A 21938-nucleotide genomic window follows, 5' to 3' on the forward strand; every position below is an offset into this window, starting at 1 on the left:
TCAGTGATAACGTTCTGTTCTGCTCCATTTTCTCTGTTCACCAGAGCATGCGGGGAGGAATCTAGGCGCATCAGTACTGATGCAGGGCTGCGAGCCCCTCAAGGGCTCATAGGGAATCATTTCCAGATCCCTACCCTCCCACAGGCCTGGGACCCTGCAGGGGTCTGTCCCAGTCTGTCCAAGAAATTAAGACACACACCTAACAGGGAGAAGAGCACAGAATCAAGGTCTGGGAGGTACAGGGCCGCTGGCTGGGTGCACCCTCTCTGAACTGTGATTTGTACTGAGCTTCACAAAATCACCCAAACCATGTCACATTTTCTTCAGGCCTGACCCCAGAGTTCTGCTATTCACATTGTTTTCTGAAGGGCTGAACCAATCCGATCTACCAAGCATTTTATTCTTTTTTTTTCAGTCCTAAATGGTTCATTAAAATCAGTAGCTATTGATCTATTAAGTCAAACACATGTAATATAATTATCTAAAGAATTAGCCAAGGTAAATGTTTAAGAGAAACCTGAAATATTGTTAGTTCAAACATTTGATTTACCTAGCAATAATATGTCATGAGTTTGCTTTTATTTATTTATTTACTTATTTAACATTGTGCTTTAATGAAAGGAGTTAGTTCTTCATCCCAATGTTTAATTCATAGCAGCAGCTTTAAATATTTATGAAGTACCCTGTCATTTTTGTTTAGTTAATAGACTGGATGGTTCAGTTCGTTGGCTAAGAGAAGGCAATGCAATTTCGGCAAAAGAAAAGCTCTTTGCCTTTTGAAAAATGTGCTTCAAGAATGAAGTGAAATAAAATTTCTCAAAAATTATAAGGTTCCCTTGTGTTACTATAAATTAACCAGGCAGCTCTTCCAGACTGCACCCCTCTTTTGCAGACCTCACAATACAAACGGCCCCGTAGGCACTTCATCCGTATAGACGGACTTTGATGGACTTGACTTTAATCCATCAAATCACTTCTACCTTTAACTTGGAAAGCAAGAGAATCTATTCTTACCTGGCCAATTTCCACAGATGATTATTTTTTCCTGGTCTGCTAGGAAATATGTTTCTTAATGAAGATTTTTCTATGTGTAAAATGTGATTTCATTACAGTATTTCATTCATTGTCATTTTCAAAGAATGAGTACTTTTCTAGACAAATGAACTTTCAAATTTAGTTTTTTATATTTCCTCAATTTTTAAAATCTTTTAATGTTTATTTTTGAGACAGAGAATGTGTGAGCAGGGGAGGAGCAGAGAGAGAGGGGGACACAGAATCCAAAGCAGGCTCCAGGCTCCACACTGTCAGCACAGAGCCCAATGCAGGGCTCGAACTCACAAACCATGAGATCATGACTCAAGCCGAAGTCAGACTGAATCACCCAGGTGCCCCAATATTTTCTCAGTGTTTTAAATGGAGAGCAAATAGCCATAATTTAACCTTTCCTTGACAATTCAGGACCACATCGCTAAACACCTATTTTTGTATTGTGGACAAGTATGTGTGCTCTAGACCTTCAGTGTCCTCATTCAATCCTGAAACAACACCTCTTCCACTGCCCTCCAGAGGGGTTCTGTTCTCTAGCAAACTGCCAGCATGCGCCTCCATGCCAAGTTTTTGGCCTTCAGTATGCACGATCAGTGTTATCTGACAACCAAAGTCATAATTCAATACGAATTCAAAGGACACTGAATAAAGACCTAAGAACTAAATATAGCTAAGAGTTAAATATAAACACTCATTTAGAATATAGATTTTATCATAGTTTTACTTTTAAAACTATGATCTTAAAAATCTCTGAATAAATCCTTTATGTTTAGTCTCCAAAGTAAGCTAAAGGAGTATTATTAAATTTCTATTGTATACGATGGACCCCATAAGCCAGAATCTCATTTATATAATATCCCAAGCTATCCCAAACAAGATGTCAGCAGCAGCAATACAGAGCCACTTAAACTCACACCTAAATTAAATAGATATAGACCTTCAGGGCACATTAAATGGAGTCCTCATGGTCTTCCAGAAAAAACTCCAAGTTAGCTCCAAAAGTTGAGTCACTGCAGCCAAGCCCTACATGCCATATAGTATTTACTGTGTCTTTGTATGAAAAACAGGAACTGTAATATCTACATCGAGATCACTTGATAAATAATTACAGAGCACATTTCCTGAAATGTAGAAGGTGCACAAAACAAAGTAGTAGCTACGTCTTCAAAGTGAAGCCCATGAGAGGTTATAAAACCTGATCCACAAATTTAAGAGGGGAATTTGCATCTGCTGTGAGAGATCATAGAGAAGTAACAAAGACTACCCAATGTTGTAAGAAAAAGGAAGTGAATTACAAAACGGAAGTCAACACAGAACAATGTGTCACATAAAGCTTACTGCTTATTTACAGAAGCAGAGGAGCATGGAGTAGAAATGGAATTTAAGGTTTATCTGCTTAGACACCTGCCTCAGAGTGATGAATATAAATATTCATTCCATCAACCAGGCTGAGGACTTGTGAAAGGCTTACAAGTCCATGCTTTCTATAAGACATATGGATAAATGGGTGTAGAGATGAACAGATGCATATATGCATAGATAAATATAAGATTACACTGACAATAATTATCAAAAGCATGGCATCTTAATAGCTTAGTGGATTATTTTATACAGTGTATCTAATGTAAATTCATAATCAGGAAAGACTTAATAATAAAGTTAGATACTGACCTAGACCCCAAAGGAGGGGTTAAGACTTCCTTGGTAAACAAGGAACAACAAGGAGGTACAAATGGGAGGGTCATTTTAAGCATGGGGCACAACATGAATAAAATCAAGAAGGTAGGTAAGCACAAGTATTAAGCAGAGAATGAAATAAAAAAGGAAGTTTTGTTTTTAAGTCTCTGAATTAGCTCTTAATTTATATTTTAATCCACTTCTGAAGCAACAACTTAGAAGTCAACAGAAGTCTTCATTTTTTTAAAAAACTAGACTCTCCTGTCCTTCACTTACAACCCCTTCCATCTGTTGAAATACAGACTGACCACTCTACTGACAGTTTAGGAGTTCGGGTCATCTCTTTAAGCCAAATGATACGTACTCCTTTACTTTTTCCATTAGGTATAAAACCAGATTCTTAAAAATAGATGATAAAGCCTGGAAATAACCTAGATGTCCCATTCAAATGGTTGAATACATTATGATGCTTCGTCACAATGGAGTACGATATATCTATAGCAAAGAGTGAGAAACATGTCTCTATGTTACTACGGAGTGATCTCCAGATGATAATGCTAAGTCAAAAAAAAAAAAATTCAGGGTTGAGAAAAGTGTGTATAATGGCCTACAATTTATCTAAGAACAGAAGGGCAAACCATAAAGTTAAAATAAAAAAGAAGTTACCTAGAAGGTAAATTTATCTATAAGGGGAGGGAGAGAATAGAATGAGAGCTCAGAGATAGAAGCCAGACTTTTAATACAACCTGTTTTTAAATGACTTCTGGACCATGTAAATATTTTACATGCTTACAAAACAAAACTAAGTTTCAAAAAGGCAAGGCCTAAAACTTGAAAATAAAATGAAACCATTAACTCAACCAAGTATGCAGTTGCTGGCTTAACCATATGGAGAATAACTATCCTTGGTAATCTAAAGCACAGTAATTTTATCATTACACTCCTTTTGGGATATATCGGGAGGATACAAACAACTGAAGGAAAGAAAAACAAGTTTAAAGTGTTTTCTAGTAATCATATTGTTGATAGTGTTACCATTGTTATTCTGAGAACACTGTGCATTAACGGAGGATAACACAAGTAGGTAATTACACATACCCTAATTATATCACCTGCTGGATCCAGAGAATGACAATTCTCCGCATGGAAAAAAGAAGATCCTGATGCACCTCTGGCCTCTGCACAGGCTTTAAGCAATGACCAACCCACAGAAAAGAATAGTCCTAGTGTCCTGATCATAGGTACAAAAGTATAAGTCTGCTAAATACAACCAGGCTTTCTTATGGGCAACAGAAAAATTCTAGGTCTAAAGCAGTAATATTATCAGTTACATGTGGGAAATTTTGTCCAGGGTCATGTCCTATATGACTACATATATGAGTTAAGTTCTATTTTTATAAGAACATTAAAATACAATGACACTAATTGGTCACTAGTGGAAGATGCTAAGGAACCAAAAAAAAAAAAAAAGGCAACTGGTAAATTAAAAGGAATCATTTTAGACAGTTTTTCTTAAAAGAAGTATTCAAGTTAATAAATGAATAAAAGACGAAATGAAAACATCCTCTTGTAACCATTAATAAACTAATGGATCCAAGCGCTGGTTAGCCACAGCTGCCTGATTTCACACAAAGAGAAAGACCAGATATTTTGTCTCTTGATACATCATCACCTATGAAGTAATCTTGGTCAAAAAAAAAAAAGAAAAAAGGAAAAAGAAAAACAAAAAACCTGAATCTGATAAATCTATCGTCAAGCAATTTACAAGAACCAAAAGGACATGAGAAACTGTAGGGGAAATTTCTCTATAACTTAATAACCAAGTTTCTTCAACAAATAAATTTTGAGGGAGAAAGAAAAGGAAGAAAGGATAGTGAGAGCAAGGGAGAGTAGTGAACGGAGAGAGAGGGAGGGGTTAAGAGTCTTAAAAGACATATCAACCAACTCCAACGCATAAACCTTAATTGGACCCTGATTCAAACAAACTTGAAAAAAGATAATGAAATTGTGATACAACTTGAAATTTGAACACTCGCTGGATATTTAAAATTAAGAATTGTTAGCATTTTTTTTTAGATATAGTCATGGTAACATGGACGTGTTTTTAAAAAACCCCTCTTTTTTTAGAACTACATATTTAAATATTTATCGATGACAAAATATAATTAAGAGATGTGTTTCAAAATAACACAGTTGGAGCACTGGCTGGGGGTGTGGATAGGTCAGGATTAGCCATGGGTTAATAAATGTTGGGGCTAGTAGGGAAGTAATGGGAAGGTCATTGTATCTTTTAACTTCTACAGGTGTGAATTTCTACAAAATAAATAATCTTTTAAAAATATAAGACATTCAGTAACAACAAGAACACTCAATACGTGGAGCTTAGTTTCTAAATACTATCTGCTACTAAAAGAAAGGCTCCTTGAAGAAATGGAGTCTTTCAAGTCTGAGGGAAGGGAAGTGCAAAGTGAGCCTGGAAGATCTCCTGCTAGAAAGCAAAGAAGTGAAAGAATGAGGGCATGTTAAAATGACATAGGAGTCAGCCTGAAGGGCGCCCACTGGCCTAATTTAGGTATATTTGAACATCAAAGAAAAACATAATGATTATAAAACAATGAATGATAAAAAAGGAAGCCATCAGTCCATAGTGATATTCAAAAACAAAAAGAGAAAAGGGAAAGTATTACAGAAGATTGCCAACCAATCAATATGGAAGAATTAAAAAATTAGAAAATCACCATTTCTCAAACACTAGTTTAATTATTGTTTCATGCAAGAGTTACAAACATATGGTAAAACCAATAAGCAATTGGTTATTATTGACAAATAGAATACACATCCAGTCCCAAGCATAACAAGTTAGTATTAATGGCACATAGGAAAAGGTATCTTAATAATATGGAGATCTGGTGAACATCTTCTACCCAACTGGCCAAACTTCCATCACCAATAAAGGGGCCATGTGACAGCATGCCTCTCTTTTGGTGATGCAATCAGAGGCATAAACCTCATCTATGCATAGTTTGGCCAAAAATGTTTAACTTGAGTTCAAACATAAGGAACAGACAAAGTCATAAATTTGATTTGGATTCTTCAAAATTATTAAAGAAAAAGCAGGGGATGTGATCTAGATTCAAGGAAACCAAACGATAGGACATCAAATGTTAACATACAATCCCTATTCAAACTCCAGATGGGAGGGAGGAAGGAAGAAGCTATAAAGGACAATATTGTGGCAACTGGGAACATTTTAATATGACCATTATTAAATATAATTATTGCTTTCAGTGTTCAACTTCTTAAGTATTATAGCTGTGTTTTTTTGCAGGTCGTTGTTAAGCTAAAACAAAGTGGAGGAGGTTGCCTAGCTAGGTCAGTGGGTAGAGCATGCGACTCTTGATCTTGGGGTCATGAGTTCAAGCCCCACGCTGGGCACAGACCTTACTTAAAAAAAAAAAAAAAAGTGAATGCAAGCTGATAGCATAAATATATATAAATAGACAGATGTAGAAAGAAGAAAAGCAAAGTTTGTAAAATGTTAACCGACAAACAGACCTACAGGAATCCTGTAGGGCTGTTTGCTATACGATTCTTACAACTTTTCTATGGGTCTGACGTTTCCAAAATAAAAAGCTGATGAAAAATACACTCTTATATTTAGCGAAATGTGAATAGTGCACTACGTACAAGTAATGGAGCGTCATTGCCTCTGCTGCTCTGGGTCTTCTCCCTGGAGCTCTCCTTCTGATTGACTGCTTGCTCTGCAAATGACACCTCCAGGTTGATGTCCGTTTCTGAAGCAGGTGCCTCATCAGGAACCAGTGGGATAAGTCCTTTTTCACCAACAACTAGACTAGATGCCTGGTCTGGGAAAACAATGAATCAATTAATGTATTTCTTTTATTTCTTTATGTCTTTATGTCAACTATATACAAACCCTTTGGAGGAAGTACTATTTACTATAGTCAGTAATTAATGGATATTTTAAAGGAAAAACGTATATGCAAAGAATCCTACCAGTGGTGCATGGAGAGTATAGGCAGGGGGATATTAGAATCCATAGTTCAATTGTGGAATTTTCTCGGAGATTACAATTCTTAGACTGGGTCAAATTCCAACATTGATGGATGACCTCAAACTCTGAATGAAAAGCCTCACAGAACTTCAGTAGACTTAACTGTTTTTTTATTTTACACTGGGAGATTAAAAGCAAAAACAGGGGGGTCTGGATGGCTCAGTTGGTTAACCTTCTGACTTCGGCTCAGGTCATGATCTCACAGTTAGTGGGTTCAAGCCCCATGTCGGACTCTGTGCTGCCAGCTCAGAGCCTGGAGCCTGTTTCAGATTCTTTGTCTCTCTCTCTCGGCCCCTTCCCCACTCACACACTGTCTCTCTTTCTCCCAAAAATAAACAAACATTAAAAAAAAAGCAAAAACAAAAAGTGCAGAAGGGGATGGAAAGAGGTTAGTTTTATTCTCTCTATGAACTCATGATATATCATTTCATTTTCTCACAGCGGAACAGATTCCTGGAAGAGATGTCTTCCACACCCCTCCGTTCCTTTCTGGAATGTTACCTACCTATCAGAGTAAGAGTTCCAAAATAAGATTTGGTGCCAAAAATTTATCACAGTGGGAGTCAGCTCTACAAGTACCTGGTACGTGAACCAAAAGATTTTGCACCCAATTATATCAAAGACTAGGAAGGTTCTCACAATGATAAACTCAGTCAAAAAATTCTGGATATTTGCATCAACATTTCAAGGGCATATAATAGTTTAACAATTCTTTTGGTCTGTCTGTTGTTAATCCTCTAGTTAAGAATTTACATTTGAAAACCTCTTTGCTGAAAATATCAGCTTTAAAGCTTTGGGGAAGATGGTTCTAAATTAGACTCTTTGGTAAGTTTTTGGTTTAAACGTTACTCACATTAGAAAAACCTTGGAACCAATGACAGGATTACTGTTATTTTTTTCAATGCAGACTTATAATTCATAGCAAACAGCTCAGAATTACAAAATAAACTTACACACTGCATTTACATGCTTACATACTAACACAACTAGGCAATAGAAGGTAAAGTTGATTTAAACATTTAACAGAACCCTGTCACATACACATATGTGTGTCATTAAAACTGCTGCCTTCAGAAAACTAGCTTTGTAGTCATTTAAATTAAAAAAAATTGTTTCACCCAATGGAAAATTAGGAATAAACATGAATCTAGCCTCATTACTTGTTTGGTAAGCAGGGGAGGCTCCCAGGGGTATGATCCACGGAGTCACAAGAATCTGTGCTTAGGTGCGCCCCCTGCTGGGCTTAATGCTCTACTGCTGCTGCCTGGGAATGTGAACAAGAAGTCTCACTTTTTCAGTTTGCACTGGGCCCTGCAAACTACAGAGGCAGGCCTGGTGGCATCTCCCAGTTTAAAAAGGCAGTAAACACCGCCCTAGGCCAATTCAAAAAATAAGAATAAATTTGAAGCTCTTCAATGGTAATTATCTGCTGCCACCTACGGCACATTTACATATTACTTGTGTTGCTAGTCCAACAGCTTGTGACAATTTTTTAATTAGAATAACTAGACCTTTTTTACAATTAATTTTTAAAGTATTAACTTAAATGCCAAAGTACCATTTTAGTTTTCTTCTCCCGCTGGTTTATGCTGTTATATGTTTTACTGTGAATATGTAAGTTGGTTTCCTAGGAAACCATTCTGAGAGAAGAAAAAAAAATGATTAGCCATTTTCTTAAATTAGAAGCTACCTTTCCAGAAGCGGAGTGTTTATGGACAAGAATTTTAAAACGACCCTGTTTTCTTCTCCTCACCACCCCCATGGTAAGAGTTACAATGAATACCACTGCCTCACACACAAAATGTCCTGTGATTTCAAAACTGAGAGAAATTATAATGAAATTATAATATATTTAAAATATATGAATTTGCTCCAAAATGTGGCAAAAATAAAAAAAACATGCAATATAAAAGCCAGGAGATCCAATGGTAGATCAAGTTATGGTAGAAGGCATAACAGTTAAAGGGGTGGATGAGAGGCACTGCTACAAGAAATGGATAGTTAATTGGCTAGTAAAAGTATCCATAAATCAATGTCCAAATCTTAGAAAAGTTAACAAAGAATTCAGAGATAAACCTTTTGACTCTTCAAGCCCTAAAGTGTAAATAGTGTAATTTCCTTATTCTCCTTTGGTGGTGAAAGTGAACAGTAGCACTGGCTTATAAATATTTCATACAACTCCTTAAAGTTTTTCAATTGTTCACAATATCCCAAAGTTCCTTTATTTTTAAAGAGGATTTTCCTTCCTACACGGAAATCAAGAGAAAATAAATAAATATCCATACTAACATGAAAGTTTTAAAAACTATTTAGACATTATTATTTCTAAGTGTATGTATAAAAACAATAGGCCTTTCATCTGCATAGAGTTGTATAATTTCATGAAAAGAATAATAATCAGCAGATTCATCTGACACGGGACAAGTCTTGTAACACGAAGACTTTATGACTTTTTCAGTTAGGATAAATATCTTTCATTGAACATCAATCAAAGCCCAAGTATAGGAAAACATTTAAAATAGATTATGTCACTCGCACCTTCAGATTTCAAACAGAAAGAGCTCCACTTTTGAACTCCAGACAATGTCTTCCATGCATTTCATTCTGAACCCTTCAGTGTTTACAAGAAACTGGTCAATTTACTGTCTATCGAAAGAACACAGCATCGCTCACAAAGAGAGTGTACTCGGTGACATGGTGTTACATGTATGACGTTACACATACAGTCCTTATTCTGAGTGGAGGGGCTCTATTCCAGCACAAGTCGATGCAAATCAGGCACGTCTGTCACACTGTACTCGGCTGCTGCAAGGGAGGTGGGCAAGTACTCATACAAGGAACTTGTCTCCCAGAACTTCTGTTTATATAGCCTACATCAGCACCTCTGGTGAGGGAGGAAAACATCAAGAAAGGACAATGTTCTCCTCAGTATTCACTGAGCCCCTGCCCGTCAGCCTTCCCCAAAGCATCCTGACCAGCGGCACAAAAGGTTCATCTGTCTCTCTCAAATGACCTAGCTCCCCGACAGGCCAGCACCGGCTATTTCTAGCTTGCTTGCCACTTCAGTGTTTGCTGGTACACAGACTTGGGAGAACACGCAGTAATTTCATTCTGATAGAAAAAAAAAAAAAGGAACTAAATAAATCTCCATGGAATAGCCATGCTTTTATAAATACATATATAGACATGTCCACGTCCACACCCTCGCATGCACACACTTAGGGACGTATTCGTTTATCTTTAAAGGCAGGGCTGCAGGAGAGAAGTTTTGAGAAAAGTGTGGAAAGAAAAATAGAGATACTAGCTGTTCCAAGACTCCAAAATACCCTTTATAATTTTGGACTGGCCTGATTGTGATGAGGTGGGGAACATTTCACAGTCCTCCCAGTCTCCCTGATACTCCTCCCCAGTTACTTCCAGTCCAGACACAACGCTATTAACGGCATTAACAGCCTTAAGACCATAAACAAAATGGTAAGTCCCTGAGATGGAATCCGGCCGCCACAGACCACCTCTGTGACCATCTTTAAACAACACAGTAAGGATTAAATTTTAAGCTTAGACTTTTTTCTTTTTACAAATAAGTGAGAAAGCTATACATTTTTTTCTGATTAAAAGCCAATAAAGTCTTACCATTTATTTTTCATCCATGTCATGGAATTCTAATCCATTTCTGAAATAACAGGTATGGAAGAGAAAAAGTAGGAAAGGGAAAAGTATGAAGAATTACCCCCAAAATCCTAATTTTTAAGTCTGTGAGCTTTCTGAAAAGGAATCCATTTATGAGTTAAGAACTTTTGATTTCAGAACAGGGCTCCAAATCTATTGGCTGCCCTTGCCAGCTGTATGGCCTTGGGAAAACGTGCCTTCACATTTCCAAACATCAGTTCTCTCGTCTGTAAAACGGGTCAAGAAGAGTACCTACCACACAAAGTGCCTGGTACGTGGTAAGCATTCGGGAAAACGGATTATGGATAGAGATGTAGAACAGAGATACGCTAACATTAAAAAACAAAATCAATAGGCACTATATTCTCAGGCTTATGTAATCGTCTACTTGGGCACATTATAGATTAGCATTTTAATAAAATTTGTTTACTAGAACTTGAAGGTGAATATTTTAAAAGGTTATATCTGTTTGTTATGCTAATAAATAGGAAAATACAAGCGAACAGGTCCAACATACCATCTTTTCCTTGGTATTTGTTTTCATTTGTTCTGACTGACTGTGATTCAGTGCCATCTGGAGCCTAAAGATAGAAAGTGGGCCATTTAGTCATCTTCAACTCACAACCAGAGATATGGTATTGTAAATAATTCCATTACTAACCTTTAGAGTATAGGAAACACACTCCGAATTATAACCACAGAAAAAAAAAAAAGTACCGCAGTTACAATCAGCAAGCGATCATCCAACAAATATTTGATTACCCACTTACCAACTTGTAAGACACACTACTAAACCCTCCAGGGAATATGAAAAACATGAAGAGTGTCCTGGACATCAAAGCATATCACTACTTAGTTGAAGAGAAAAGGCAAACTGATTAAAAAAAAAAAAAAAAAAAGGCTGGCAGTACCCAATAACAGAGGAGGAGATAAACAAGGTGTGGTCTATCCACACAAATATAATTCAGCAATAAAAAGAACTTGAGTCCTGACCCAGGCTACCAGCTGGATGAACCCTGAAAACATTACACTAAGTAAAAGGAACCTGTTACAAAATATGATTCCTTATCTACAAAATATCCAGAATACGCAAATCACTGAGACACAAAGTAGATTGGCGGTTGCTTAGAGGTAAGGCAGGGGCATAGGAATGATTACTAATGGGCTTTCTTTGGAGGATAATGAAAATGTGTTAAAACTGACTGCAGTGATGGCTATAAACCCATGAATATCCTAAAAGTCACTGAATTGTAGACTTTAAATGGATGAATTATATGGTATGTGAATTATATTTTGATAACGCTGTTATAAAGCAAAATTACAAATTGACATTGTAGGTAACAGACTAGAAGTTCTTCAAATTAAAAAAATAGCTAGCAATAAATGTGAGATAAATTAAAACTAAATTACCAAAACTAAATATAATACGAGCTCAGAGAGTCAAAGGAACTCTTTTTCGTAGGGATTGGGCCAGTGACACCAGAAAACTGTAGTCCTCAGAGGGTTTACAGCCACCACAGAACACGGCTGGCTCCCTTCACCAGGAAGTGTGGTCAGGCAGTACTTCCTCCTTCTAATTAAAGCTTCAAAAGGAATTCGGGAATCAGGAAGGGAGTCTAGTACAATCATACACAAAAGTATATTTGAATGAGTTATTTTTAAAATAATCATTCTATTGGATTTTCATCTCTGTTCAAATAAGGTAGCCTTTGTAGTCCTTTCAAACACATTTCACCTCATGCTGATAGCCACAACGGTCTCTCCCCTTCACTCGCTATCTAAGAAGAGTCTAGAAAAACACTCGGGCAGATATGTAGCAGCCACCGGTACATCTCTTAGAGGTCAGAGGTACCCGGGACAGTGGACAGTGACTACCCAACCACACAAGTGCTACAAGGGTCATGACACAACTCCAGTGCCCCTCAGGACAGAGCAAATACCATCCTCCCTTCCTCGCCCACGAGCCTGCAGAAGGCTAGCCCTCCACGGCACAATGTACACAGTGAGGAATTCTAATCTTACATATGAACACATATTTTGGAGCATGTGGTCCGAAGTGTTTTCCTTAGCAAGTGAAGATAACAGTGCAGATGGTATTCATTTCTGTGTTCTATTTCCTAGTGTCAGCAAGGGCTTCATGAGGAAGCGTTTAAAATGGCAGGCTGAATGTGTACTTGCTTGAGAAGAGAAGAACTGCAAGTGAAGATGGCCGGCCCACATTTCCTTGAGGACCGGGGGACATATTTCTAACGGGTGGCCTGTGTTCCAATTACAGGCACGCAGTGTAAGCAAGTTGACAGTATTTCCATTTACTTGGGCTATTTCTCTCCTAACGAGGCCGTCAGAAGGTACAACCCACCGATTACTATGGACTCAAACCATGGGGCTTCGATACTACCAGGAATTTGCTGGAAAATGCTGCTTCCAGCACCAGTAGCAACATCCTCTTGGAGAATGTCAGGAATCCCACAGTACACACATTTTGCTTAGACTCCATTCTTCCCCCCTCCCACTTTTTATTTCCTCTTCACTCCCTTAGGGAGGGTTCTTTAATTGGGAAGGAAACGTCATAATACTACATTTCCTTACCATTCATTTTCCTCCATCTGGAAACCTAGTCTAGTCCTTCAACTCCAGTGGATGCTCCAAATAACCACTGGGTGGTAAGGAAGTGTTTAACTGCCTTGCAGCACCAAGGGACCTGCCTGGAACAATCCAGTGACCTCCAAAACTCCTATCAAATAGACTGCCTTTGAGCCACAATTGCCCAGGCAAATAGAGTAATAATCTGAAGCTATTAAGGATTTCTTGGAAGACTAAAATAGCTACAAAAAGCAGGAAAAAAAATCCTCTCCATGATAGAAAGATACCATAACTGCAAGGTATCTGGGCTTTTTAAGAATCACATGATCGTTTTTACCCTTTATTTGTAGTATAAATAGAATCTCCTGTTTGGGTTACTTAATATCAGAATCATATATGGAAACCCAAATACAGCAGGATATGTAGTGGTTAAAAGCCCAAACTGGGAAGTCACACAAATTTGGGTTTACTATCCACGGGACATTGAGCAAGTTACTTAAAGTCTATGAGCCTCAGCCACAGAATGGAAATGGCAATACCTCACTCACAGGACAGCTGTAAGGATTAAATGAAAGAAGGCAAGGAAAGTAGTTAGCACAGTATGTGTGCAGCAGTGGTGGCAGCAATTACTACTAGTATCGTCAGTGTTCGAGGTCCCTTTGGTTTGTCGTCATTCCAAACCACCCGCTTCCAAGGCCAGGCCTAGTCAGTGACACCTGAAAATAATCCAGAAAGTTAATCAACTTTCCCCCTAAGAACACCATTTATCTCAGCTGCCTTTTTTTTTTTTTTTTTTTTTAGACCAAGACTTTTCTGATTAAGGAATAGATGATGTTAACTTATCATTTGTGCAAGCTCCCCATGTCCTCATGGCTGAGTAAAAAAAAGAGCCCCCACGGGCTGCTGCTCTAGGCCACCGAGGTCCCTCATGTTCCCCAGGCCTACCCAGATGGCTCTTCGTTCATCAGGCCCACACTCTCACCCAGATCCCAACAGCGTCCACAGTAAGTTAATCAGCTTGACAAACATTTCCTCAAATCTTCTGTGTGCGAGGCATTGTGTTAAGCACTAGACGCAAAGGGAAAGTTATTTTGTGTTTCGGGGGTCCGGCTTTCTAACTGCATCGCGGTTAGCTTCCTCACCCTCCACTTCAATTTATCCCCAAACGAGTCTGGGGGAAAGCACATCTTCCTGCAAGAGTTAATAGATAAGGAAGAATCCCTTACCTCCCACCTCTCTGCCTGTAACAACTGGCAGTCACATTGTCTGAGGGGTCAGGGCCATCCCTAATGCTGCAAGGACACCTCTAACAGAAGGATTATCACACCGAATGTTAACTTGTTTACAATTTTCTGCCCCAGCGGTAAAACTTCTAAGGACAGGGACCAGGTCTCTCTTGATCACTGCTAGCACACAGCCTTTGCCTGGCATAGAAGTGCTCATTAAGTTTTTAGTCATTTGAATGAAACTGGATGGGGCAAGTCAACTCAAAGCAACTACTCCTTTGCTTTAATGTCAAAAAAGAACACCTACTTTTTCTTTGGACTCTGTCTGTTGAGCAAATATGTCTCTGACGTCAGGAATCTGGTACTGTTTGTTTTTTTTCCTCAAGGTCTGGGAGACCGTCTCTACCCGTTTCTGAACAGCTGCCGCCTGCGTCCGGGTCAAGGTTGACAAAAACACCATGCTTTCTTGGGGATCTCCAGCCGCCTCTCCAAAGAGATTGGACAAACCAGCCTCCTTAAGCCACTCTTCTTCCAGTTCTCCCTCTAAGACGGTAGAGAAAAATGGCGGTTAAGGTCACAAAATGGCATAACTTTTACATTTTTTTAAGCTCTTCAAGCACGCTTACTGACATTCTTCCATTGAAATCAAACCACAGCGCTAAGAATCATTATCTGAAACTTGGACAACTGCCATTGACTCCAGCCACAAAGATATCAAATTTTAGATCCATTTCATATACACTCAATTAAAAATTTTAAATGACTTCACATGTGATTAACCTCGATCACTTCTGTGCAGATTAACCAGAGGAGGAGAACACTGTTCCCCTTTTCAGAGATGAACAAGCAATGAATAGATAACTTACTTCCATCAAGTTACAGAAGGAAGTCAATGCTGGACGTATCCATTAAAGCCCTGTTTCTTGGCTTAAATTCAACACTGCCCCAGACTCCAACACTAATGGATGGAAAGGCTTGTTTTCTCTTTACACCGTAGCTGATATGGAGTACCGCAAAGTAGAGAGCATCCAGTCATCAGCAACTAAGCAATTTCCAATTAAGTTTTTAACCCCCCTAGTAAGCACATGAGAGTCATGCTTTTTACAAGTTAGAAAAGAAAAGCACACTATATTAAGGGGGAAAAAAAGCTTATAATAGAAAACTAATGACCTAATAGTCAATTTGAAACACTGAAAGCAGAATGTAAATGTTGTTTAAGATCTATGACCCCCCCCCCCCACCCAAAATCAGATAAGTAGAAGAGATTCCTTCCCGGCATGAAGTTTATAGAGGAAAGTGAAAGACCAATGACTTGAGAGGCAAAAGACCTTCAGCTACGCTCTATTTCCCCACCTTGATACCCATGTCGCTTTGGACAAGGCACATAATTTCAGGCCGACACTGTTTTCTCATCTGTCCTGGCTGCCACATAACCACATGAGAGAATGCTACATGGCAAGAGCTTTGCAGAGCTCGATTACAGCCCATCGACCCTTCTGCATCATATGAACTCCTTGAGGGCAGAAATCAAGTGCTAATGTCTTTGGTGCCAGGTAACCTGTACTGCCAAGCAATAAAAACTCTTCATTGACATAAAAAGCCAGCCATTATTATTAATGCTATTAACGTAGAACTCAGTATACATGTATAAAACCAGTTTGCCAGGGAACAAAAAGCTGATCTTGATATGTAAAGTAAACAAGATTCGAATATAGTGTCACTCAATCCATTAAAAATCAGAGGTAAAACGCAAACGACTTAAATTCAAAGAAAAGGCATGGGCACACAGACACATCCTCAGTTCTTCTTGATAATCATCTTATGAACAGTCTACAAATTCATTTTCATCATGGAAAATTATGAAATAGATAATGACACACAGCTACAGATGAGGCTTGAATACATTGTTCTGTGGACTATTTTCTCCTTACCCAGCAGACGCCTGGTAGGCTGCTTCCGTCTTGAAACACGGAGACAGAAAGGTTGGGGGATTCACTGATTATCACAAATAAGCTCAACTTTATTGGTGAAGAGAGAAAGAATGAGAGTAAAGTGAAAGAGAGCCCACACGCAAAAAATGAGTTGATTATCATTTTACAAATCTGAGAAATGTTAAATTAAGAAAAATCTCCAATTTTTCTTTTTTCAAGTAGTTTTGGTAGATTTTTCAAGCAATGTTATAGCAAAGGGGAAAAACACCTATGTACATAGATTCTGGTGCTTAAATAACTCAGTGCTAAGTCACTGACTTAAGAAATCCTGCTGAAAAGGAGATCATTATGAGTAGGTCAGGAGGCACTGACTATCTGTTACTTTTTTGGCATCCAAATCAGCTGACACCCCAAAAACAAACTTACAAACCTGTAGATGGCACAAGACATAGAAAGAAAGCTAATATAACAGATGCCATTATTGGTCATCAAAACCTTGGTGACACTGCTCAAATTTATGAGACTGAAAGAAACAACGTAAATTTTAAGAGGGGAAAAAACCTTGCATATGTTTCTTCTATAATATCAACTATAGGAGTGGAGATTATGTGAAATATGGCTGGAAAGAAACTGGAGAGAAAGTACAAACCAAAAAAAGAAGTCAACATGGAGGCTAAAAACGCTAATGCCATCAAACTCTGTCCAAACCCATATCCGCAGGTTAGTTGGCTCTGCCTGCAGCAGCGTATCCAATCTGGTGTACTACACTTTGAAAAATAAGATGAGCAACACTGAGATAGGTCCAAAAACCACCCCAAAGATTGGTTTATGTAAATCTTTTATTTTCCTTCTAGAAGGACTTGGTGAGGAACAAGATAAGCATCCTCACATATCTGAAAGGCTGTCCTGTAAAAATAGAATAAGCTTGTTCTGTTCTTCCAAAAGGCACAACTACAGCACGTGTGTGCACGTTGTGAATCAATAAAATAAAGAACATCAAAATAACTCAAGCTGACAGACCAGTGGAAAAACAGGATCACTGCAAAGTAGTGAGATTTCCAGGAGCATCTAATCTCACTAGAGAAAAAAAATGACCATGTGGCTAAAATACATGGAAAGGAAGTTTAGATCCTTTCAAAGATCCAGTCTAACCTCAGGAATCTATGATACAGTAAGCCTAGTCAACAAGATTCCAGCCATATCTCAGACTAAGTGAAAGTGCTCATGCCATTTAAATTTGGCAGCTGCATCCATTAATCGGCCATAAACAAGTAATTTTTCAAATTGAAAGGCTAACTAACATTATCTTATTTTGGCTGTCCTGGCTTTAATTTCTATTGTGGTTATTACTCTCCTCTACATTCTCCTGTATTCATCTCCCATAAATATATATACAAACAACAGTTTTATTTAGTCAGTTATTACCATCAGGCTCTTTGATGACCACCACCTCTTGATCTTGTCTGTTCTCACTAGATTTCTTGATATTCTCTAGTTCAGTCCAATAGTCCTCCATAGATAGTTCATCCAAAGAATCCTGAGAACTTGATCGGTCATATGGAGGCTTTTCCAGAACTTTGGTGACTTCCCGATTCATAGTGTACTGGCCATATTTGCGACTATAAATTCAAAAGAGAACATGGTTCATTTTAATAGATGAGGAAGTAGTACAATTTCTAAAACATCAGAGAACTGACTGAAGAATTTTGAAACTCCTTAAATTCCCCTTACTAAAACCAAAGAGATATATATATATTTTGAAGCTATTTACCTTGAGATACCAGTAATTTTAATATGCCTGTAGAATGAAGAGTTTCATTCTCTATGAAAAAGTATGCAAAGAACAGTAATAGAATAAACCATTTTTCCATTTCCATTTCAGGTAAATTATTTTAAGACTCCTTTCTAACCTAAAACTTCATTCTCAGAAAGAGACAGGTTAAATCTTGATTACAAGCTATTAATTGAGATTAAATTTTATACAATATTTCATATTTGTCATTTATATCTGCAAGCAAAACTCAGCCATTTATAGCAAATAACTGCAATTGATACATGACATACCATATGGATTTCCTTCTTATTTTTGAAACCAAAGCCAACAGATAAATGACATATTAAGCTTGCTGTTACATTTTACCATAGAAAACAACTTTTAAACCTCACTTATAAATGTACCTTTGGCTGATGTGTGTGTTAAAATCTGGCACAACTTCATTTGTTGGTGAAAAAATCATTTACTGGCAATTCTGAATAAATAGCTAGGAATTACCTCTTCAACATTTATCTCAAATATTATTTACCAAGAAAAGGATAAATTGAATTAAAGAAGTTATTTTTATGACTTCCAAGTTAACTACATTTTTTTGTTATAAATCACATCCCACCTACTACTAAAAGTGAAAACACTTGAAAATAAATAAGTAGTATATAACCTGTATAGAATAGAAATACTAAATTTTGTTTTATTATTTTTTATATTGAGATAGAGGGGGGAAATCATAATTACTTTAAAAAGAAAGTTTTCCAATTAAGGCGCTTCCTCTTTATACTCAAAACTTTTTTTAAGATATAATTTACATGGGGACAATAATTGGTGAACTAGCGTTTTCTTATTCTAATTTCAAATTGCTCCTTTAGCTCCCAAGAGAATGTTAGGAAGTACTACTTTGCTACATTGGTTTTCTTACTGCACATATAAAAATAAAAAGAACCATAAAACAAAATTCTTTAATAGTGTGTGAATATTTTCACATTTAAATTAGCCTTTCCTATAATTATTTACAACAGTAGGATTTAATAGTACATGAGGGAGAGGGTCAGTAAACTCTGATCAATTCTACCTAGCAGTTTAATTCCAACTGGTTTCTTAGAAAATCAAAACACTTAATTTCCTATTGCTACAAATAAGTACAATATAACTGCTTAACTGTAATACGCTAACAGGCCAGTTTTATGCCTTTGAAGATGGTTCTGATTTGATTATGCATTTTAATAATGCCAGTAATGAATGAACAATCACCGTAATATCTCCCCAGTAGCAATTCTGGGGTGGTGATGGGTGGGCATTAGGACGAGGGCCAACAGGAGGAAATCTAGACATATTTGTGTCCATCTCTTTCCTCCGACCTCCATTGTCCATTGTTTGCCTCCCTCATCCCTTAATTCAAGCGGCACTTCCTCCCCCCCTGCCCTAATCGTCCTGTTTACATCCCTGTTTCCCAACCAAGTCCTTTTTCCATGCCCCAGTGGCCATACCTTCAGTATTCTCACTTTAGATTCTACAGTCCTGATCCTTTAAGTAAAATGTGAATGTGAAAGCTATCTCTCTCTTAAAAAAAATTTATAGTTTTAGTTCTGTGATTAGCACCTCGACCTATCCACAAGCCCTATTCTTTAATCCTGCTTTACCAGGAAAGTTAATTAACACAATGTCTGTCAAATTTATTTTTGGTTTATTTCATGTCAAATATGTAGATGCCCTATCCTTGTTTTTGTCTTCTCTCTCATTATAATATGAGATTGTCTACCTTATTCCTATCTCCTGAAATACTTAGTTCCACAGGAGACCACCGTAAGCACTGTGGACTGTGTGAAGTGTAATGACTAATGCCAAATAATTTGGCTGCTCTGCTCACAGAAAAGAGGTGCAGTTGAACTAAGAGTACATGAAGCTTTTCGCTTCTAAAGGAATGTATTTATTCTGGCAAGAATTTTCCAGTAATTTTCCATTAAGATAGCACGTACAGAAAAACGCAAGAGCATTGAGCAACAGCACTGTTACGGATATATATCTTCTATGTCAAGCCCTGCTTTCAAAATATGCATAAAGCAAAAGTCTGATCTCCTAGTGCCAATGAATAGACTCGGTATTTTTACTTTAATAAGATTCAAAGCTGAATAAGTTTTCTATGATAACTCGATGATACAGAGCCCTATGAAATAGAGGATTTTTTTTTTCCTTTTTGGGATCATTGGTCAATGTTGGAAGGAAACTTTTTTTTTTTTTAAACATTAGAGGATGGGGAGGAGGAAGGAGGAAACGATTCGGTGATAGACTACTCTTCCGTGCCACACAGGTTAAATTTTCTCAAAAAATGTAGCTGAGCATTTTAAAGTTACATTTTATACACTTAGGATACACTCTACGTTTGAACTCCAGACAATGGCTGAATGGGTGGCCCTTCTTAAAACTGTCTTGGTAAGAGCCCAGTTACCTCGTTTCCCCTCTTCGGTGTTTACAACTACGTTATCACAACTACGTTATCAGCTACCACGTTCGTGTTCGTTCTGCAAACTGGTTCAAGAACATAAAGTAACATCTGCTAGACATAAAGTGCAGAGCAGAAATAATTTACATTTCCAAAAGACCCAAGGCGACACATGGCGCTAAAATCAAAGAGCACACAGGCTGTACCACAGGCCACTACCGGTCACCCCCACCTGACTTTCTGGCCAACCATCGTTCTTCCTCACGTTCCCTCCAGAATCCCATGTGTGAATCGTCCTGGGACCACTCTTCAGACATTCTCGCATTTCTCACCTTTTCCAGCTATAACTACCAACAGAACTAGACAGTGTCCTTTGACAGAACTGGCTTCCAGCTGAGTGCAAACTCACACTCTCCTGCTTGCGTTCCCATGTGTCACAGCATTATTGCCATGTCTTTTTTTCATGGGCGCTAACGTGATCAGCAAATAGTAACTTCACAGACCCTCATGGGCCTTCATGGACTGTCCTTTCTTTTTCCTCTTGCTAGCATGTTCTTATGCTGCATTTCTTAAAAAAAAAAAAAAAAAAAAAAAAATCCAGGGCTTTGTTTCGCTCTATTTTTCCCAGGTATATTTCAACCTAGGTTTCTGTGATATTTTTCCCCCCTGGTCAGTGAATTTCAAATGTAATGAGATCATTCAGGCCTCTATTTACTTTGTCACAGAGAATGTTAAACTGGTCTGGCACAATTTATTCTTCAGAGGGAGGTGGACGGTGCCATGCATGTAGGCTGTGGTCTGCTAGATGAAAGCAAGCAAGCTAACTGATGATTCATCTCAGAACCAATGCAGGGAAAGAAATGACATGCAAATATATGGGACTGGGGGTTCATAACTACCTCTAGGATTCTGGAAAATCACAAGACTTCTCTAACCCTAACACTTCCTACCTACAAAATGGGAAGAATGCCAATAACCTTGACTGCTTTGTTTGTTGTGAGTTATCAAGGGAGAATCCCCACTCCAAACCCCCCAAAATCCCTCATGGGGAGCCATGAAGGGGGTGTGCAGCTTAGTATCATTGTTCACTGTAAAACTGCTAACTATAAATAACTGCCCTCCCACAGGTTAATAAGGTCACCTTTGCCCTCCTCTAAGGTTCAGAAAAATTCCTTATCCTCTAAGACAGCCATTCTTGAGCATTCTGGTCTTAGTACTCCTTTATACGCTTAAAAATTTTCAAGAACCCCCAAAGAGCTTTTGCCTAATAGGCTAGCTATATCGATATGTACACTATTAGCTACTAAAATTGGGAAATATATTAATTCATTTAATGAAAATAATCACATCTTAACATAAATAACTTTGGATGGGGGGGGTCCAACTTTGGTCCATACCAAAAAAAAAAAAAAAAGTAGTGAGATGAGAATTGTTTTACATTTTCTGAAAACTGTCTTTAGTGTCTGACATAATATAAGACATTTGTCTGGATTCTCACATCTGTTTCTACATCCAACCT

At 37.8% G+C, this 21938-nt stretch overlaps 1 protein-coding gene across 2 annotated transcripts in view; it reads right to left on the reverse strand.

Moving 5' to 3' along the window:
• ARHGAP18 (Rho GTPase activating protein 18) overlaps positions 1-21938 on the reverse strand; it is a 126594-nt gene that overhangs the window by 43277 nt on the left and 61379 nt on the right. For both annotated transcript variants that reach the window (XM_029945054.1, XM_029945055.1), the window contains exons 2-5: positions 17634-17827; positions 14585-14820; positions 10986-11049; positions 6412-6590 (exon numbers count right to left, since the gene is read on the reverse strand). In XM_029945054.1, coding sequence (XP_029800914.1) covers positions 6412-6590; positions 10986-11049; positions 14585-14820; positions 17634-17827 — 673 coding nt within the window. The remainder of the gene's footprint in view (positions 1-6411; positions 6591-10985; positions 11050-14584; positions 14821-17633; positions 17828-21938) is intronic.

The sequence above is a fragment of the Suricata suricatta genome, chromosome 7 (genome assembly GCF_006229205.1).
Source record: "Suricata suricatta isolate VVHF042 chromosome 7, meerkat_22Aug2017_6uvM2_HiC, whole genome shotgun sequence".
Taxonomy (NCBI): Eukaryota; Metazoa; Chordata; class Mammalia; order Carnivora; family Herpestidae; genus Suricata; species Suricata suricatta.